This window comes from Thamnophis elegans, chromosome 4 (genome assembly GCF_009769535.1).
Source record: "Thamnophis elegans isolate rThaEle1 chromosome 4, rThaEle1.pri, whole genome shotgun sequence".
Taxonomy (NCBI): Eukaryota; Metazoa; Chordata; class Lepidosauria; order Squamata; family Colubridae; genus Thamnophis; species Thamnophis elegans.
The window spans coordinates 121,855,780-121,877,214 of NC_045544.1; the positions used below are offsets into that span (position 1 = coordinate 121,855,780).

Here is a 21,435-nt window from a genome sequence, read left to right on the forward strand (position 1 = left end):
ACTGTGGTCTGTGTTAGGCATCTTGTAGGAGATGCCCAGGCTGAGCCCGAGGGAGGGGTCAAATGTGTCATCAGTCTTGAGTCCCTTCATGCCCACAAGGGATCTAAGAGCTGAGGTGGCGCAGTGGTTAAATGCAGCACTGCAGGCTACTTCAGCTAACTGCAGTTCTGCAGTTCGGCTGTTCAAATCTCACCGGCTCAGGGTTGACTCAGCCTTCCATCCTTCCGAGGTGGGTAAAATGAGGACCCGGATTGTTGTTGGGGGCAATATGCTGACTCTGTAAACCGCTTAGAGATGGCTGAAAGCCCTATGAAGCGGTATATAAGTCTAACTGCTATTGCTATTGCTATCTAAGTCCAGCCCACTTTGAATTTCATTGACTCTTATCTACCGCCAATTCGCTTGGACCGTTAGTAATTCAGATTCTTGTAGAGAGCTTAAGTTTGCAGTAAACCTTTATATTCATTTGACCTGCCTGGATTTCCTGATTTCCCATGCTTGACACATCTCAATATTTGACCTGTGAAAACGGCTCTCCTTCCCAGCAACACTATTTGTGTCTCAAGACCCGCTTCTGTGTCCGCCCCCCCCCCCCCGAGGAGGACACATATCTGCAACCTCCTCCCTTATTTATTCTGCCATAAGCATTTCGTGAGCTTTTCATTAAATGCTAGGAATTAATCTTTTAAATCTTCTCTAATCAGATCTTTGGAGGGAGCATCAGCGGTGAAACAGGGCCACCGTGAAGTGAAATTCCTGCAGAAGACAATTTTCTGAGATGCTTCCAATCAGGGGTGGGCTGCTGGGGGTTCGCAGGGGTTCAAGAGAACCTCTAGCTAAGATTCTCTGCAGTTCAGAGAACCCCTCAAATCCCACTCCTGGCTGGCCTCACCCACGCCTCCCCTCCCAGGAGTCCACACATGGGCTGTTTTGGATGCAGGTAAGTGCAGGGCGCACGGAGGCTTGGGTGAAAAACGGGCCCATTTCTGGCCTCCAGAGCCTTGGGAGGTTGTTTTTTGCTGCCCCCCCCCCCGAGGCCCATTGACAAAGGTGGGGGGAGGCTATTAAGAGGGAATCTGCTTCCTGCCTAAAAACATGTTTCTCCATTTCTCATCCAGGGAAATATAATATTCTGCTTTTTAAATACTTCCTAGGATATTTCATTTCTCTAGCAGAGGGGTGGGTGCTAACATCCTTCAGAACATTCCGAGGTTTTCACTGGGGGATGAATCACCCTTGTCTCTTTTAATGGCCCCCCTCCTGCTCCCTCATCCCTATTTCGGACAGGCTGTAAATCCAGCCTGAAAATAACCATCAGCTCGGCTTCAGACCTTGTGAAATATTTATCCCGCTCTCCCTCTGCGCCTGCCCTAACCACCATTTCCTGCTAAGAGATGATGAAGCAGGAACTAATCGATGTTATTGATCCAGGAAAATCGAGCAGCCGGCATCAAAGCTGATGCAGGGAGAATCTGCTGAATCCCCAGAGGGATGGGCTTTGTTCCCCTCCAGGCTTCAACCCCACCCCCCATGTCAACCCTATCTTGCAGTTTGGCTGCTGTTCTCTTTATTTTTTTTCTGGTGCTGGCTCCCATTCTGAGGCTTTTTGGCTTTATTATATGAAGGAGATCACTGGCTCCCTCAGCACTTTCCCATTTCTGGGAGAGGCTTCTCCCACAGCCTTGTTAACTGGATCAGATGTTTTCTTTTCCTTGCAAAGCCCTGATCAGGGAAGAAGACACAGCCACGCTGTGTAAACCCCACCCTCTTTTATATAGGCAAAGGCAAGTTTTGATTGGATGGGCTTTGGCACTACCTTCCATTTAGAACTAGTACATCCCTGTCAGGGGTGGGTTCCAGCAGGCACTACAGCCGGTTTGCTTGTGGACATGCTGCACGCCAGGGGTGGGTTTCTCGCTCCGTTCCAACCGGTTCGGTTGGAATGGGGCTGGCGGCGTCCTCGTGCACGCGCGTGGTGCACGCATGCGTACTAGCATCTGCGTGACTCTCCAGCTGCTCCTGGACAATCGCGCATGCGCTGTATGCGTCCTGCGCATGCGTGGAAGCGCAGAATTCGTCAAAACCGGGTAAGGACCGCGGGCGGGCGGGTGCGCCCTTTGCCGTTCCCGGAAGTTACTTACTTTCGGGTTCGGCGACCAACCGGTTCGCAGGGACCGCCGCGAACCAGTTGAAACCCACCCCTGCTGCACGCGCATACACAGTGCAATAAAAATTGTTCTGTGTATGCGAAAAACAAGATTTGAAAAGCGAAAAACAAGATGCGAAAAGCGAAAAACAAGATGGTGCCACCCAGAAAACCGGTTTAGGGGCGTGGCAGGCCTGGTCACTGCCGGTTCCAGCAACCCAGGCCGCCAAACCACTACCGGTTCGGCCAAACCGGTCCGAACCTGTAGGAACCCACCACTGATCCCTGTGGTTTTTTTTTTTAAAGACAGAGACTTCCTGGTTTTCCTTCTCACAGCATTCAAATGATCCAGTAAGCAGGCAGATATTTTGGTGATAAGGGAGATGCCTGCATCTGGCTCTTTACACAGCCATCTCCGGAAAATCTGTCAGTCTGAGAACCTACTATTACAGTCAGACATGAGTTCTGTTGCAAGGTAATGGAGCCCCTCTTCTTCCATCAAGATTCAATTATAGACTCTCATACAGGCCTGTATGTTGCAATAACCTTCACCATCTACAATTTTCCAGAGCTCCCTTTTCCAATTTAGATGCTGCTTCTTGGACGATGTGATCTACAGTCAGCTAGAACACTGGGTTAGGAATTGGAGCTGATGGGAGCTGTAGTTTTCTTTGTCTCACTCTGTCTCTCTCTTTTCTCTGTGTGTGTGTCTCTCTCTCTCTCTCTGTCTGTCTGTCTGTCTGTCTCTGTTTCTTTTTTTTCTCAATATTTTTTTTATTTTTAAACATAAAAGACACAACATCCTTCTTTACATGCTATAGAAAGTGTATCGTGCATCTCTTCCACAATCAACAAACATAATTCATATTAACTTTGGTATTTTAAATATTTATACATGTCACCATCATCATATCTCCATTTTCATTTGGCTATAATTGTTTAAGCGTCCTTCATCATAAAATGTACCAAAATTTAATAAATAACCACATACTGGCCTTTCAATTACTATTTCTAAAATCCTCCACTAACACTAAATCCTTATGTCCTGTTCTAGCTAAACATCCATAATATTTAATAACAAAGTTTTCTAATCCTCCTTTCCAAATCACTGTTTAAAGTTTACATCCAGTTTCCTTATGTTATACCCATATCTATATATATGTTGTTATTTTTATCCCTCCTTTATTTGACTATATCCTGTGTCATAACATTTTCTCCTAATAATCAAAACTTTAATTGTATCTAACTTAGTTCTTTATTATTATTATTATCGCAACAACAGAATTGTATCACAGCGGCCAGTTGTTTCGCTGGATTTGGCATTCATTACTAGTCAGGCCCCACCCAGGGGCCAGGACGTTGTAACGTATTTTCGTAATATGTGTGTGGATCCAAGCAGTGCGGCTTTTTGCATTTGACTGATGGTGATTTTGTCAATTTTTAACTGTTTTAAATGTAATTTCAGTGCTTTTGGAATAGCACCCAGTATGCCGATTACCACTGGAATTACCACTGCTGGTAAGACGTGATAAATATCAGCAGGTTTAATCTTTTTATATTCATTTTCCACTTCGATTTTTTGAGTTTCAACCACTCCATTTTGCATTTGATGGACATCCTCAATTTCTTCATTATATTTTATTGTTATGTGCTCTAAGTATTCCAGTTTTTTCTCTATTCTTTCATATGTATTTGATAATTTCTGTATTTCTGAAAGTATCTTTTGAAAACTTGAGACCTCTATTTTGTTTTGAAATTGTGCCATTCTAACAAACACAGCTACTCTAGCTTGGAAGGTTAATAAAATTAAAGCATAAATTCACAAAGAACATTGTTTTCACTTTTCTCTGATTAGAAATATACTTCAAAGGGACATCTGTGTGCTTCCCTTCTTATCACTCTCTGTAGACAAGCAGTAAAACTTTTTAGTGCCAAGTCAAAACAATCCGTGGAGAAAAAAAAGTGTTCCATTTTCAATATACAAAATTCCAATCAACAAAAACCTCCCAGCCTCCGAGCAGCAGTAATACTGTTGAAAATCTAATTTCCTTTTGTATCTTTTTTGTATTTCAAGTTAGAAAAAAGAGTCCAATCTTTAAATGAATTACAAAAATACCCACAGCAATGAAAGAGGACAACTTTAGTCCATGGGTTACAGAGAACAATAAAAGAAAAAATAGAAGAAGAAAACTTAATCCATCCATTTCAAAAGGCTTGCATAAATTCCATCCATGAAGATAGCATTTAAAAAGTAAGATAACCACTGTCCAAAACCATTCCAAATTTAATTCTGCCGCTTGATTCTTCTACTCTCCAATTTAGATTAATTTAAAATTTTTATAGGCAGTCTCTTTTTAAAACAGTAAAAGTTCCTCACCAGCTGGAAACACTTTTTCTTCCCGTATCCTTCCGTTTTGGAGCCGCCCCGACTTTGTAAGCCTTGGCTGGATTTTTGTCACCAGCTTGAAGAACTTCCCTTGCTTCTTTCAGGGATTTTGCGATATCCCTGAGGTCAGCAAGACGTATTCTTCCTGTTCACCATCTCTTCGGGACAGGTTAGGTCTGATTGGACCACCCAGCGGCAAAAGTATTGGCTGCGGTCTCAAAGCATCGAGACCGCATGACCATCTCGTCACGATGTTGGCTCCTCCCTCCCTACTCTCTCTGTTTCTCTTTCTGTCTCTGTGTGTCTTTGTGTGTGTGTGTCTTTGACTCTGTCTCTCTTTGTCTCTATCTCTGTGTGTGTGTGTGTCTCTCTCTGTCACTCTGTTTCTCTCTGTCTGTCTCTGTGTGTGTGTGTCTGTGTTTTTGTGTGTCTCTGTCTCTGTCTCTCTCTGTGTGTCTCTGTCTCTATCTGTGTGTGTGTGTGTGTCTCTCTGTCTCTCTGTCTCTGGGTCTCTCTCTGTCTCTCTCTCTGTCTTTCTGTCTCTCTGTCTCTCTCTGTTTCTCTGTCTCTCTCTGTCTCTGTCTCTCTCTCTCTCTCACACACACACACACACAAACACACACCCCTGAAGAAAACCATGCTTGGATTGGTTGTCCCAGGACTAGCTGCATTTAACTCATGATTGTATTAGTTGCAAGAACATCAGGAAGATGTCCTAAAAAGAAAGGAATCCATTCCACCTTTCTTAGAGATTGTCTTTTTCACTCTTGGCAACTTTATATAAAGTGTGGAATTCCACAATTCTGGGAGAAGTCCACACATCATAAAAGTTGCTCAGTTTGAAAAACACTCTTATAAGTGAAGCATATCTAAGAAGTTTGAAGGCTTCCAATTTTACACCTGTGCAGGATGCCATATTTCCAAAGGTGGTTTTTCAGGCGGCAACTGGACTTTCTTGTTTTTTTTTGTTTTTCTTTTGAAGACGTTTCGCTTCTCATCCAAAGATTGGATGACTGAGAATCTCTACAGAATTTTGAAACCATATTTCCTACCCTCCAATGATCATTCTGAACGGTTTTGATGACAGAAAGATAGTGATAAATATTCATGTGCTATCCAAACACAATCAAATCACGGTGCATCGTATGCAAAACAAGGGATTTTGATAGGACCAAGAGTGTCATATTCTACACCTTCTCCATTATAAAAAGGCCTATATATAAATATCATGCTCATATTTATAAAACTCAGTGCCTCTGTGAAAGGTAAGGATGACTACTGCGTTTGTGGTGCAATCAGAACATTGCGTGTGTTGAAGTTGTTTTAACACAAACCAAAGATGCCTTTTAAAAAACAAGCTTATCTGAGAAGTTTGAAGGCTTCCAATTTTACACCTGTGCAGGATGCCATATTTCCAAAGGTGCATTAAATAAAAGTGTACCTGATTCTACACTTTATCTCTGTTGACTTTTTGCATCTTTCATCATTCTGGAGGAGGTAAGCCCAAAACTAATATTTATCCAATGAGGAATGGATAAGGGAATTATAATATGTTAGTCTAACAATGAGAAAATATAGGGGAAACCGCATAATATTCCAGTACTTGAAGGGTTGCCACAAGGAAAAGGAGGTGGATTTGTTCCAGTGGTGGGTTTCAAACATTGTTCGAACCTACTCTGTGGGTGTGGCCTCCTTTGTGGGAGTGGCTTGCCACCCATGTGACCGGATGGGAATGGCTTGCTGCCCATGTGACCGGATATGAAGATGCCGATGACACTTGTCAGAACCACCTTAAATTACCTCACACACAACACTGGCATGCATAAGAATATGATGTAAACTTGTTTTTTAAAAGGCATCTTTGGTTTGCGTTAAAACAACTTCAACACACGCAATGTTCTGATTGCACCACAAACGCAGTAGTCATCCTTACCTTTCACAGAGGCACTGAGTTTTATAAATATGAGCATGATAGTGTAGAATAATCATATCCAAGGACCAGTGGTGGGTTTCAAAAAATTTTGGAACCTTTTCTGTAGGTGTGGCCTGCTTTCCGGGTCCACTGGTGGAACCTCTTCTAACCGGTTCGGTAGATTTGACGAACCGGTTCTACCGAATAGGTGCGAACTGGTAGGAACCCACCTCTGATTGTTCTCTAGAGAACCTGAGGGCAAGACAAGAAGCAATGGGTGGAAACTTGTCAGGAGGAGATTCTACCTGGAAATAAGGAGGACTTTCCTCACAGTGAGAATGATACTAATACTTCTGTGTCAGAAGCACCTGTTCTGACCTAGGCTTCCCAAGAGCATGAAACAAACTCCTTGTCTCGGCAAAAAACTATTTTATTAATTTACTGTGAATTCTGCTCATTCACAGCCAGCAAAATCTTTCAAAGGAGGATTTATGGTCACAGATGTTACCTGGCTTGGAGAGCTGAGAACCAATTAGTGACCTAATTGCCTCCTGCAAACTCCACTCCCTTTTCGCTCCTCTTTTATTTCCTCTGGGAGGGGCCACACATTGCCTTACTCCCAAGGGGATGCCCATCTGGGGACTCCTTTCACATCCCTATGAAGTTGCCACTGAAATGGTACCCATTTATCTACTTGCAGTTGCCTGCTTTCAAACTGCTGAATCAGCGTGAGTTGGAGCTTGTGATGAGAGCTGTCTCGCCACATAGCAGCAATTCACATAACAATTGTGTTACTTACTTAACAACTGCAGTGATTTGCTTAACAACTTTGGCAAGAAGGGTCATAAAACAGGGCAAAACTCACTTATCCACTGTCTTGCTTCTTGTTGTTAGTTGCAAAGTCGTGTCAAACCCATCATGACCCCATGGACAATGTTCCTCCAGGCTTTCCTGTCCTCTACCATCCTCTGGAGTTAATTTAAGCTCATGATTACTGCTTTGGTGACTCCATCCATCCACCTCATTCTCTGTCGTCCCCTTCTTCTTTTGCCCTCAATCTTTCCCAGCATTAGGCTCTTCTCCAGTGAGTCCTTCCTTCTCATTAGGTGGCCAAAGCATTTGAGCTTCATCTTCAGGATTTGGCCTTCTAAAGAGCAGTCAGGGTTGATATCCTCTAGGACTGACTGGTTTGATCACCTTGCAGTCCAAGAGACTCTCAGGAGTCTTCTTCAGCACCATAGTTCAAAGGCCTCAATTCTTTGGCACTCAGCCTTTCTTATGGTCCAACTTTCACAGCCATACATTGCAAGTGGGAAAACCATAGCCTTGACTATACGCACTTTTGTTGACAGGGTGATGTCTCTGCTTTTTAGTATTCTGTCTAGATTTGCCATAGCTTTCCTCCCCAGGAGCAAGCCTCTTTTAATTTCTTGGCTGCAGTCCCCATCTGCGGTGGTCTTGAAGCCCAGGAAAATAAAATCAGTCACTACCTCCATTTCTTCCCCATCTATTACCATATGTCTTGCTTAAAGACATAAATTTTGGGCTCAATTGTGGTTATAAGTCAAGGACTACCTGTACGTTCTACTCTGCTCTACCAGAGAAAGGGCTGCAGTCGGGATGTAACACGGATCAGATTTCAGCCTCCTCTTTGCTCCAAAATTACCTGAACCACCATAAAAATGAACAATGCCCTAATCATTTAAAGTCCTCCCTGTGTGACGGCAAATACATACTGCTGAATCACACCACCTTTTCAAGGGCCTTTATTTATTCAAAACAAAAACTGGTAAGAAAAAAAAAATGACAATATGGAATATGAACACTGTATTATATAAAAGCACCTTTTAACATCCCCCTTTTGTGAAATGACATATACAGTATTACATGGTTGGATGTTGAAACTTTTTTTTTTTTACTAAACGCCTGCATTGAAACACACTATATCATATTCTCTTCCCTCCTTTGCCTCATTTTTACCAACCCCCTTTGTAGATCACGCTGCAGATCCGTCTTCCTTAAAAGTAGTCAACTCCTATTCAGCAATGACTTTGTTTAGGTCATTGAAAGGTAATTTAAGTCCTATGTACAATGGAAACGCCGTTTATACGCAAATTGGCACCTCGGTGGAATTGAATGACTCAGTCCTCTACCCACATTTCATTGTGAACAAGCCTCAGTACCCCAAAGGAAGCTCCTTTTGAAGAAAACAAAAACAATGAGAATGCTGCCAATAGAGGAGAACGCGGCTCAGGATTAAACCGTGGGGAGCTTGGAGTCCTCTGAACTAGATTGTTTGTTTGCAGGTGTTTCATTACTTAATCGCCTACCTGAAAACTTCCTGTTTACAGGCACTCCCTGACTTACAACTGTAATAGAAGTTGAATTTACAGTTGCTAACTCGGGCCTGTCATTAAGTGGGTCATGACAACGCTGACTCTAGGGGGCGGTGCTCATCTCCGTTTCAAAGCCAAAGAGCCAGTGCTGTCCGAAGACGTCTCCGTGGTCATGTGGCCAGCATGACTAAATGCCGAGGGCACATGGAAGGCTGTTACCTTCTCACCAAAGATGGTCCCTATTTTTCTACTTGCATTTTTGCATGCTTTCGAACTGCTAGGTTGGCAGAAGCTGGGACAAGTAACGGGAGCTCACTCTGTTATACAGTACTAGGATTCAAACCGCCGAACTGCCGACCTTTCTGATTGACAAGCTCACCATCTTAGCCACTGAACTACCACATCCCTTCTATGAGCAATATTAGAAAGGCAAAAACTATAAGATTTGCTCTCTTCAAATGTGAGTATAACACACATGCCCTTGTGGCTTTGATTTCGGTTTCCGGGTACATTGGGCTGCAGCTGTGCACTGTGACCAGGTTTTAAAAACTGTTTAACATTTTAATACACATTTAATCCTTCATTCCTGCAAATCCAACATGTTTTTTTTGAAAAAAGCTCAACTTTTTATGGCCCCTTTTTTCTCCTCCACCTGGAAAGATAGACAGTGAATAATTTGCTACTCTACAGGCCTGGTTCCACTCTTCCAGCTTCACGCAATATTCTGTTCTAGGTATTCTGAAAATAAGCTGTTTTCCCAGCTCCAGCTACCAGTTTACTCTGACCCTTCTACCTCTCCATGGAGTACAAACCATCCTTACTAAAAACTTTGCACACCTGAAACTTATTTTTGTCCAGAAGAATGAAGAAGACATATTTGTCCTGAGGAGCAATGGTGGGTTGCAGGTGGTACCCCCCAGTATGGTGCTTACTGGAGCATGCCAGGCACACCAGATACCGTTCCGGTATGGTGCTCCGGAGGGCCCAGCCACCCACCGGAGCTCCTTACCTGTCTTTTAAGGCTTCCACGCTTCAGCGCCTGCGTGACGCTACGCTGAGCAGCTGGAGTGTCATGGAGGCTCACGGAGGTGGTAAGACACATGCATGCGCTGCGTGCATGTGCACACACATTGCACGCATCCATGTGGATGCTGCCGGGCCGGTTCCAACCGTACTGCTAAGGAGCCACCATAAAAACCAGTACACGCACCAAAAGAAAAAACCCTATGTACAGAAAAGGGGAAAAAACCAATATCAAAATGGCAGGCTAAAAAATACATCATATGCTGGGATAAAAGATTTCTGGAGATCTGTCCTGGATCTGCCCAAAGTGTTTTGTATGGGGACTTGCTGTGAAAAATGCACAATTTCTGGTACATAAACTAACTGTACACCAAGATGGTCATGCTTCAGATTTAACTTGAAAATGATGCTTGTAGGAATAAGAACATAGCACTCATCTGTCGATCTTTTTAAAGCAGCTATATCTTTTTCCAAGGTCACATGGTAGGCACAAGGTAGCCACGAGATCCCAGGAAAGGACATGGGTGCTTTAAAGTGCTGCAGCAGGCAAATGTTATTATCTGTACTCCTGTATCCTCTGAAGCAACATTTTGGAATCGAATTTGAAGTGCTGCGGAGTCCAGAAGTGCTGAGAGATGTATTTGCAGGAGATCACATGGACAAATTCACTGAGAAGACAACATCCCGCAGGAAGATTTTGGACATGCACCACAGAAGTTCGGTTTCTTACAGTTGGTGCAAACCTGGAAGTCTACGAATTTCATCTGCAAAAGAAAACAAAATACAGCTCTAAGCACTTTGGTGGAGATATGTCTAATACTAGAACAACTTAAGAAACCTTTTTCAAATATGGCTGCATTACTCATCCCATTAAGCCATAAGCAGTTCTGACTTAGGAGGTTAAATCTGTGGGTGTGCAAAGCGGATGCACTCCACCTCATGTTTGGGTTTTGCATAGTGAAGGTTAACACGCTCTGGGAAAAATCATGGTAAACCCTTGATTGCCACCGCCATGGTCTTCCTGCCGTACAGAAAATGAGTTCACGAGCTTTCGGAGAACTTTATCGTCACATCAGCAGCCCAGCTGGAAGGAGGGCACTCCAGCATTGCACAGAGATGCTTTCATGGGGATGTCGGCTTTAAGATTCATCCATGCAAAGCACCCCATGAAGATTTGACTCCAGTTTTAAAAGGAGGAGAAGACAGAGTTTTGGCTTATTTCTTGTAATTGTTCTGTCCGAGGCTTCCCAAGAGCATAAAGCAAACTCCTTGTTCCGACAAAAAAAAAAGCCTTTTATTAATTTATTGTGAATTCTGCTCATTCACATCTAGCAACGTCTTTCAAGGGAGGATTTATAGTCACGGACCTTATCTGGCTTGGAGAGGTGACAGGCCAATATCTGCAAAACTTAGCAAGGAGTCTCAGAGAGTCAAGAACAAATTAAGCGAGCTAATTGTCTCCTGCAAACTCCACTCCCCTTTCACTCCTCTTTTATTTCCTCTGGGAGGGGCCATTCAGCGTCTGGCCTTACTCCCAAGTCAACCCCTGTTCTTTAGCTGTTCCCTTCGTCTGGCAACTCTGCGCATGTGCACACTGGGAACAGGCTCCAGCTGTTTGTCTGCTTCACTGGTGTCTGACTCGGAAGGCAGCTGATAACTGGCATACGGTGTTGGCCCCCTCTCTGCCTCTGACACAGAGCTCTCATCAGAGCTTTCCCCAGACTCCAGGACTGGCCCATGTTCCTCCCCCAACTTCCTCACTGTACGAATCTGCTGCCAGCTCTGCTGACGGGCCACATTAATATTACCCTATGGCATAATGTTCTTTGTTTATGTTAGCATGTGATGCACCAGCCTCTACAGGAGAAGGAGAGGTAAAAATCTGGAAGAAGATAGGCATATAGCAGCCTACAGATTTTGATCCCCTTGTAGACCCTACTAGTGGAATTTAAACCTACTCATTATAGCTCAACAATAGATCTGTACCTGTCACAATGGTTTATTCAACAAATTGAGGATCAAAAGTTTGTTTTGGCTTGGGAATACTGTTTGAATCAAGCCACCCTGGTTAATGAAACTGTCGTTTCAGGTTTTGTACGATGTGTGAAGCCAATCAGTTGAAGTTCAGAGAACAAAGCATGGCTTAATTTTTTATGGGAAGACAGCCATTGACTCTGGTGGTTACAATGTAAGGAAAGCATTGGAAATTCTCCATACTTCTTTTGCAACTGCAGTAACTCAGTCATGGGTCATCTCAGCATTGTAATCATTTACTCTGTACATGGAAATATCATTGCTAATTATCATGATTCCAGTTACAAAATGCCAAGAACAGGGCATGAGGGACTTCTTCAATTTGATGGTCTTCAAAACTATTTATTGATTTATTAAATTTTTATGTTGCCCATCTCTCCTATAAGGTGACTCTGGGTGGTATAAAAGATATTTGATGATTACTTCCATACTCCCCATAAAGTCTTATTTGGGATTATGAAAGTGATAGTCCAGCAAATTTTAGGACAGATTTGGGAAGATTATTCCACACAAACACAAGTAACTACTATGAAGAACAGCTGCTTTGCAGGTCCAACCAAAGGGTCCACTGAGCGATTGGATGCATCCTTTTTGGAAGGCCAATGTAAAATACAAAGATAATAATTTTTGCCCAAAATGGCCCCTAGCAATTGGTACTTGGAGACAGACACTTCTGAACAAAATATCCATTTAGAGATCACGACTAAGAGAGACAGATTAATCTCCCCCATGAATGGCTCTAATCAACTTCAGAGAATTTTAGTTACCAGTTCTTTCACTTCACCAGGAATTTCCCATCATATATACAGATAGTCCTCAATTTACAACAGTTCCAGCGGTGACATCATTGGCTATGGCGGCAGGCTTGGAGATAGCTCTGAAGCCTAGCTGACAAACCAGGGGTCTGGTGGCGTAAATAGCGGCCGTTTGCTGGTCTCGGAGGGACTCAGCGAAGAACAGAGGTGCTTCTCTGCAGGCGGGGGGAAGTCATGCCACGCCCACCAAGCCATGCACACCTACCAAGCCATGCCACGCCCACCAAGCCAGGCCACGCCCACCAAGACATGCCACGCCCACCAAGACATGCCACGCCCACCAAGACATGCCCACAGAACCAGCAATAAAAAAAATTGAATCCCACCACTACACAGTTCATATAATTACCCTCTGAAGTTACAACAGCATTGAAAAAAGGGACTTATGACTGTTTTTCACACTTACGACCTTTGCAGCATCCCCGTGGTCACGTGATCAAAATTCAGAAGCTTAGCAACTGGCTCATATTTATGACAGTTGCAGTATCCTGGGATCACAAGATCCCTTTTTGAGACCTTCTGACAAACATAGTCAATGGGGAAGCCAGATTCACTTAACTGTGTTACTAACTTGAAAACTGCAGTGATTTATTTAATGACCACGACAAAAAAGGTCATAAAATGGGGCAAAACTTACTTAACAACTGTCCTGTTAGCTGTTTTGACCTAGGCTTCACCAAATCATGAAACAGACTCCTTGTCCCCCATAAAAAACCTTTTTATTTGGCTAATGTGAATTCCTAGCATTCACATCCAGCAAAGTCCCGGTAAACAGTCTTTCAAGGGTGAATTACAAACACAGACTTTATCAGTCCTTGGACAGTTGCCAAGACGATAGCTTCCAGACTCAACAGCTGTACAAGGAAATACGTGACAAGGAGTCTGTCAGATAAGCAAATCTTCACACTAACAAACTAATTGTCTCCTGCAAACACCACTCCCCTTCTGCTCCTGGGAGGGGCCAATCAGCATCCACCTGTGGCCTCACTGCCAAGTCAACCCCTGTTCTTTAGCTGCTGTTCCCTTTGTCTGGCAGCTCTGTGCATGTGCACATCAGGAACAGGCTCCAGCTATTCTTCAGCCCCACTTATCTCTGACTCCAAAGGTAGCTGATAACTGGCATATGGCTCTGGTCCCCTCTCTGCCTCCGACACAGAGCCCTCATCAGGGCCTTCCCCAGACTCCAGGACTGGCCCATGTTCCTCCCCAACCTCCTCACTGTCTGAGTCTGCCACCAGCTCCGTCGGCCACTGGTGGGCCACAACATTAGCAACAGAAATTTTGGGCTCATAGTTTGAGGACTACCAGTATTCTTTTTTGTACTTACTGAAGGACAGGAACAGCTTGAAACAAAGTTTAACGGTTAAAAAAGGAAAATAGCCACTTTCTGTGTGGTTCATAAACAGACCTCCCATCCTTACCTCCATCACAGCAGATGGCAGAGGGCACCAGCGTCTTCCGAGTGATCGCAGTTGTGCACATTCCAGCGGATATGAGAGCAACGCAGGAGAGACGTTTCATCTCCTTTGCACTTGAGGTTGTCCAGAAAAATGTATCCTTTGCCCTGGCCGTACTGGGCTTCTCCAAAGGCCGCTAAGGCACCTCCACAGCCAAGCTGCCGACATACCACTTTCACATCCTTGAGATCCCAGGCATCGTCACACACCGTCCCCCACTGAGACAGGTAAAAGATCTCCACCCGGCCTTCACAGCGATGGCTGCCATTGACCAGTCGCAGAAAACCTAAACATTGGAATAGGAATAGGAAGAATAGGAATAGAAATAATAGGAATAGGAATAATAGGAATAGAAATAATAGGAATAGGAATAATAGGAATAGAGATAATAGGAATAGGAATAGGAATAGGAATAGGCAGAATAGGAATAGGAATAATAGGAATAGGAATAGGAAAAATTGGAATAGGAATAATAGGAATAGGAAAAAATAGGAATAGGAATAATAGGAATAGGAATAATAGGAATAGAGATAATAGGAATAGGAATAGGCAGAAGAGGAATAGGAATAATAGGAATAGAAATAATAGGAATAGGAATAATAGGAATAGAGATAATAGGAATAGGAATAGGAATAGGCAGAAGAGGAATAGGAATAATAGGAATAGGAATAATAGGAATACGAATAGGAATAATAGGAATAGGAATAGGAATAGGAATAGGAAGAATAGGAATAGGAAGAATAGGAATAGGAAGAATAGGAAGAATAGGAATAGGAAGAATAGGAATAGGAAGAATAGGAATAGGAATAATAGGAATAGGAATAGGAATAATAGAAATAGGAATAGGAATAGGAAGAATAGGAATAGGAAGAATAGGAATAGGAATAGGAAAAAATAGGAATAGGAATAATAGGAATAGGAATAGGAATATTAGGAATAGAAATAATAGGAATAGGAATAATAGGAATAGAGATAATAGGAATAGGAATAGGCAGAATAGGAATAGGAATAATAGGAATAGGAATAATAGGAATAGGAATAATAGGAATACGAATAGGAATAATAGGAATAGGAATAGGAATAGGAATAGGAAGAATAGGAATAGGAAGAATAGGAATAGGAAGAATAGGAATAGGAAGAATAGGAATAGGAATAGGAAGAATAGGAATAGGAATAATAGGAATAGGAATAGGAATAATAGGAATAGGAATAATAGGAATAGAGATAATAGGAATAGGAATAGGAATAGGCAGAATAGGAATAGGAATAATAGGAATAGGAATAATAGGAATAGGAATAATAGGAATAGGAATAGGAAGAATAGGAATAGGAATAGGAAAAAATAGGAATAGGAATAATAGGAATAGGAATAATAGGAATAGAAATAATAGGAATAGGAATAGGAATGGGTAGGGTAGAGTAAGGTAGGGTAGGGTAGAATAGAACAGAACAGAACAGAAGAGAACAGAACAGAACAGAGTTGGAAGGGAAGTACACACATTTTGGCCATTTAGTCCAGAAAAGGTCAGCCATCACTGCTCTACACTATTTCTGACAGATGGCAGTCCAGTCTCTTCTTGAAAGCCTCCAGTGATGAAGCTCCCACAACTTTCGAAGGAAACTTCTGTTCCATTGGTTGATTGCTCTCACTGTCAGAAAGTCCCTCCTTATTTCTAGGTTGAATCTCTCCTCCGTCAGTTTCCATCCATTATTCCTTGTCTGGCCTTCGGGTGCTTTGGAAAATAGCTTGACCCCCTCCTATCTTTGAAAGCCCCTCAAGTATTGAAACACTGCTCTCATGTCTCCCTTGGTCCTTCTCTTCACTAGACTAGCCATGCCCAATTTGTCTTGAGTTTGACACCCCTGCTCTAAGGGAAGAGCAACACCCCAAGCTAAGAGCAGCTGGAAATTTACATACCATCTTTGGGACGAGTGGTGGTTGAAGTTGTGGTAGCAAAAGTATCTTCTTGCAAGGAAGCCCCTGATTCTTCTGCACCTGGCATCCAGGAAAAAAAGGCACAGACTAGCAAATGCACACATGTTCAATTAGTCAATATTGAGATACAATATTCTTTGTTTTTAAGGGCATGTTTTAGCCCAGTCTTAACTAGGACTGGTGTCCAATGCATCTGCAGATATCTCCTCTGGGCCCTCTCATACTCCCACCTGGCCTGGCGTTCTTTTTTTTTAGAAAAAAAAACCCTTTTGATTCAAAAGTAACAATATTGGAAGCAAGCCAAGCAAATCAATAAACTCCAGGACCCCTCTGGTTTGCAAATTAGCCTCTGGTCTCTGCCCAAGTGCCCTAATCTTTCCCCACAAGTAAGAACAGGGAACGGCTGCAGCTGAGTGCTTTCTTCAATAGCCCATCGGCCAAAAAAAAATAATCAAAGGTAAAATTGGAGCAACAGGAAATACTCTCAAGTAGAGGAGCTGCTTGGAGCAACTTAGCAGTTTTGCTTTGGTAAATTACAGTTTTTGTAAATGGCCATAGTACTCAAGAAAATGCTTTGGGAATCAGCAAAATGGAGTCCTCATAATATGGTCTGAAAATTTCACATATGCTAGATTTCTGGGAGAAATATCAACAACCTCAAACTCAACGTTAAGAAAACTAAGATCATGGCATCAGGCCCTCTCAATTCCTGGCAAATAGATGGGGAAGAAATGGAGGTAGTGACAGATTTTATTTTCCTGGGCTCCAAGATCACTGCAGCCAAGAAATTAAAAGAGGCTTGCTCCTGGGGAGGAAAGCTATGGCAAATCTAGACAGCATACAAAAAAGCAGAGACATCACCCTGCCAACAGAAGTGTGCATAGTCAAGGCTATGGTTTTCCCAGTTGCAATGCATGGCTGTGAAAGTTGGACCATAAGAAAGGCTGAGCACCAAAGAATTGAGGCCTTTGAACTGTGGTGCTGGAGAAGACTCGAGTGAGTCCCTTGGACTGCAAGGTGATCAGACTGGTCAGTCCTAGAGGAGATAAACTCTGACTGCTCTTTAGAAGGCCAATTCCTGAAGATGAAACTCAAGTACTTTGGCCACCTAGCGAGAAGGAAGGACTCCCTGGAGAAGAGCCTCATGCTGGGAAAGATTGAGGGCAAAAGAAGAAGGGGACGACAGAGAATGAGGTGGCTGGATGGAGTCACTGAAGCAGTAAGCATGATCTTAAATGGATTCCAGAGGATGGTAGAGGACAGGAAGGCCTGGAGGAATGTTGTTCATGGGGTCATGATGGGTTAGACACAACTTTGCAACTAACAACAAGAAGATTAGCCCACCCATGAACTGAGCCTTTACATTTTTTCTGAACAGCAAATTAAAGGCAGAACAAGAACATGCTTATTTTTCCAGAGAGAAAGCTGAAACGGGGTTTGCGATTCACTTCGTACATACAGACACTCAGTCACAAACACACCCATTTTGCAGGGAGTTGAGCAAAGAGTAAAGTATGCCTCCATACACTCTGCAATTTCACTCCTGAAGCAGCGAATGGGTGGGGTCAACCACGACGAACCTTGACCCTTGCATCTCTCTCACCTCTGCAGAGGACGCCAGCGTCTTCGTGATGCCCACAATTATGTTGCCCCCATCCCAGGTTAAAGCAGTCGGTCAGCTCACTCTCTGTGCCAATGCAATCCACGTTGTCCAGAAGGATGGGCCCACTGCCGTAGCCGAAGTAGCCCAGCACGGTAGCCCCAATGGCTGCGCCACAGCCCAGTTGGCGGCATACAACCTGTGCGTTGGGGTAATCCCAGTCATCATCACAAACGGTTCCCCAGAAGTCCCCATAAAGGACTTCCACGCGACCTTGGCAGCTGCTGTTCCCGTTCGCCAGGCGTATGCCGCCACCTGCTGGTCAGAGTGGGAGAAAGACGAGACTGGAACGGACATCAAAAATGACGATCTTTAGAGTTGCAGTTAATTTGGAAATACCCGGGCAACAGCTTGAAATGTTGCTCCCCTATTCTTCCCAAAGACTCCTTCCCATCTCCCTTCTGGTCCCATAATCCAGAGCAAAACACATGCAGCTCACCCTTTGCTTCCTGAGGCATGCATAAAGCAGAAGCACACACAGTCATAGTACGTTACTTCATTACATTGGGGGTGGGGGAAGGATTGCGTCTCTTGACCACTGCTACCGTAAAGGAGCTGGAAAGAGTTTCAGCAGCCCCGCTCAGTTCCCTTTCCTGGGTTTATTTATTCATATTATCAAAGCCAATCCCAGAACTCTCCCTGCACGGGTTTGTACCAGCTGTCATTCCAGTTGAGATTTCTTTCAAGGAAAGGGATTTTACTCTTGCTTTCAACCTATTTACTTACTAGGTAGCGGAATTGTATTTTTCACTGTTTAAGAATCTTGTAAAGGTCTGCTGGGGGAAGGGGGACAAAAAGATGACAGCTGTGACAACATGATTGAAACCCCACCCTTTTTAAACATCTGCTTGGCCCATAAAAATGGGAGAGAGCTTCATTTGTTATCTTAGAATCATACAATTAGAGCGTTGGAAGGGACCTTGGAGATCTTTAAGCCCAACCCTCTGCCCAAAAGAGGAGTCCTCATATTAGAATAGAATAGAATAGAATAGAATAGAATAGAATAGAATAGAATAGAATAGAATAGAATAGAATAGAATAGAATAGCAGAGTTGGAAGGGACCTTGGAGGTCTTCTAGTTCAATCCCCTGCTTAGCAGGAAACCTACACCACTTCAGACAAATGGTTGTCCAATCTCTTCTTAAAAACGTCCAGTGTTGGAGAATTCACAACTTCTGTGAATCTCATCTTGATTTTCGTACGTCTCTAGGCTAAATGCAGGAGGTGCAAGGCCAAAGGTCCAGCTCAGAGGTCTTCAAACTTGGCAACTTTAAGACTTGTGGACTTCAATTCCCAGAATTCTCCAGCCAGCATAGCTGAAGTTGAAGTCCATAAGTTTTAAAGTTGCCAAGTTTGGGGACCCCTGGTCAGTGGTAGGTTACAATGGGTACGCCCCAGTACAGGTGCCTGCCGGGAGCACCGGGTAACAGTTCCGTTACAGTACTCCGGAGGGCCCACCCACCCGCCCTCCTTACCAGTATGTGAACTCTTCTGCGCATGTGCATGGAGGGTACGGGGCCTGTGTGACGCTCCGCCAATAGCTGCAGCATTGCGGAGGCATCGCGGAGCATCAAAGGTGGTAAGTTCGCATGTGCGTGCTGCGCACGTTCATGTGGTGGATGCCGGGCCCCATTGCACCGTACCGGTTGCAACGGGATCCAGAACTCACCACTGCCCCTGGTCCAGCTCCTTGCAGTGGCTAACAAAACAAAAATGTATTGGCTGTAGGCACTGCTCAAAGATAGACTTCATTTGAGGAGTCCTTGGTGCTGCCTGAGCTTGGTTGCCCCAGGGGTACTTTTTTTTCAAGAGGCAACTTAGAATTATTAGAATAGCAGAGTTGGAAGGGACCTTGGAGGTCTTCTAGTCCAACCCCCGGCTGAGGCAGGAAACCCTGTACCGTTCCAGACAAATGGCTATCCAACATCTTCTTAAAGACTTCCAGTGTTGTGGCATTCACAACTTCTGGAGGCAAGCTGTTCCACTGATTAATTCTTCTCACTGTCAGGAAATTTCTCCTCAGTTCCAAGTTGCTTCTCTCCTTGATTAGTTTCCACCCATTGCTTCTTGTTCTACCCTCAGGTGCCTTGGAGAATAGTTTGACTCCCTCTTCTTTTTATATCTATTGCTATATTATAGCAATAGCACTTAGACTTATAGCCCCTCTCTAAGCGGTTTAAGAGTCAGCATGTTGCCCCTAACAATTTGGGTCCTCATTTTACCGACCTCAGAAGGATGGAAGGCTGAATCAACCTTGAGCTGGTGAGAATTGAACTGCCAAATTGCATGCAGTGAGCACAAGTAGCCTGCAGTACTGCATTCTAACGATTCCGCCACCACGGCTATCTTGGACAAATCATTATCCAGTCTTTTCTTGAAAACCTCCAGTGATAGACTACCCACAATTCTAAGAGATGTCCCACTGATTAAAAGTTCTCATTGTCAGGAATTCCCTCCTTATTGCCAGGTTGGATCTCCCTCTGACAAGCTTCCACTCATTGCTTCTTGTCTTACCCTATCTTGTCTCCTATTCTTGTTCTACCTGTCTTGATTTTGTTAAGCTTTCCTTCCCTATCTGGGTCCCCTTGTTTTAATTCAGTCATCATAAGTGAATTCTTCCACTTGGCTTGGGGGGAAAAAGTATTGGAGAACTTCTACTTTTCCAGGATGAATCACACACACACTTTTTTGGTTTTTGTCCAGAAATGTGAAAATTAAAAGGGCCACTTATGTCTGATCAATACTATAATATTTCAATAGCATCCAGGACACGTTTCTTGGTATCAAGAGTATAAAAACTTACTTTTTTCCAATAGGAGAAGGGCTGAAGTCATCGCCATCTCAGTTTCAGAGGTGGACTGAATTTTATCCTCGGTGACTGCAAAGACATGCAATTGTGAGAGCATTCCCACCCTGATATCTATGTGAAATGAATGTTATGAAGGTGGGCTATTCTCTGTTGTTTAAACTCAGTGTATAGAATCACAGAATTGGAAGAAAAAGATGATCTAATCTCTCATCTCAAAAAGAAAATCCACAACCACAGTAGCCTTCTAACAGTGATGGGATTCAAATAGTTTAACAACCGGTTCTCTGCTCTAATGATTTCTTCTAACAACCAGTTCACCAAACTGCTCAGAAAGTTAACAACTGGTTGGCTGAATCCCACCACTGCCTTCTAGCCTCTGTTTAAAAACATACACTGAAGAAGTTCAGCCTGTGAGCAAGGCAGATGGATCCATGATCAAATACAAGGATATTATTAAAATCCTAATTTTCTTGAGTTTAATATCCTTCTCTGAGTTTAAATTGTTGGGCTACCTACCTACTGACAAGGGGGATTATTGAGTCCATTGATTATTACCTAAACAGATTAATACAATAAAACACATACTATATCTCCCCTTAATGGTTGCATCTCCAGACCCAGCATTCCCCATTTCCTTCAGGGGTCAACTTGGGAGTAAGACCACAGGTGGACGGTGAATGGTCCCTCCCAAAGGAAATAAAAGAGGAGCAAAAGGGGAGTGGAGTTTGCAGGAGACAATTAATTTGCTTAATTGGTTTGTAACTCTCTGAGACTCCTTGCCAAGTTTTGCAGATACCGGCCTGTCAGCTCTCCAAGCCACATAAGGTTTGTGACTGTAAATCCTCCCTTGAAAGACTTTGCTAGATGTGAATGAGCAGAATTCACAATAAATTAATAAAAGTCGGAACAAGGAGTTTGCTT

General features: G+C 43.4%; 1 protein-coding gene across 1 annotated transcript in view; it reads right to left on the bottom strand.

Annotated features, from left to right (window-relative positions):
* Positions 1-9,820: 9,820 nt before the first annotated feature.
* SSC4D (scavenger receptor cysteine rich family member with 4 domains) overlaps positions 9,821-21,435 on the bottom strand; it is a 29,272-nt gene continuing 17,657 nt past the window's right edge. Inside the window, exons 6-10 of the mRNA XM_032216691.1 lie at positions 20,509-20,583; positions 17,649-17,963; positions 16,028-16,105; positions 14,074-14,395; positions 9,821-10,567 (exon numbers count right to left, since the gene is read on the bottom strand). Coding sequence (XP_032072582.1) covers positions 14,079-14,395; positions 16,028-16,105; positions 17,649-17,963; positions 20,509-20,583 — 785 coding nt within the window. The 3' untranslated portion in view covers positions 9,821-10,567; positions 14,074-14,078. The remainder of the gene's footprint in view (positions 10,568-14,073; positions 14,396-16,027; positions 16,106-17,648; positions 17,964-20,508; positions 20,584-21,435) is intronic.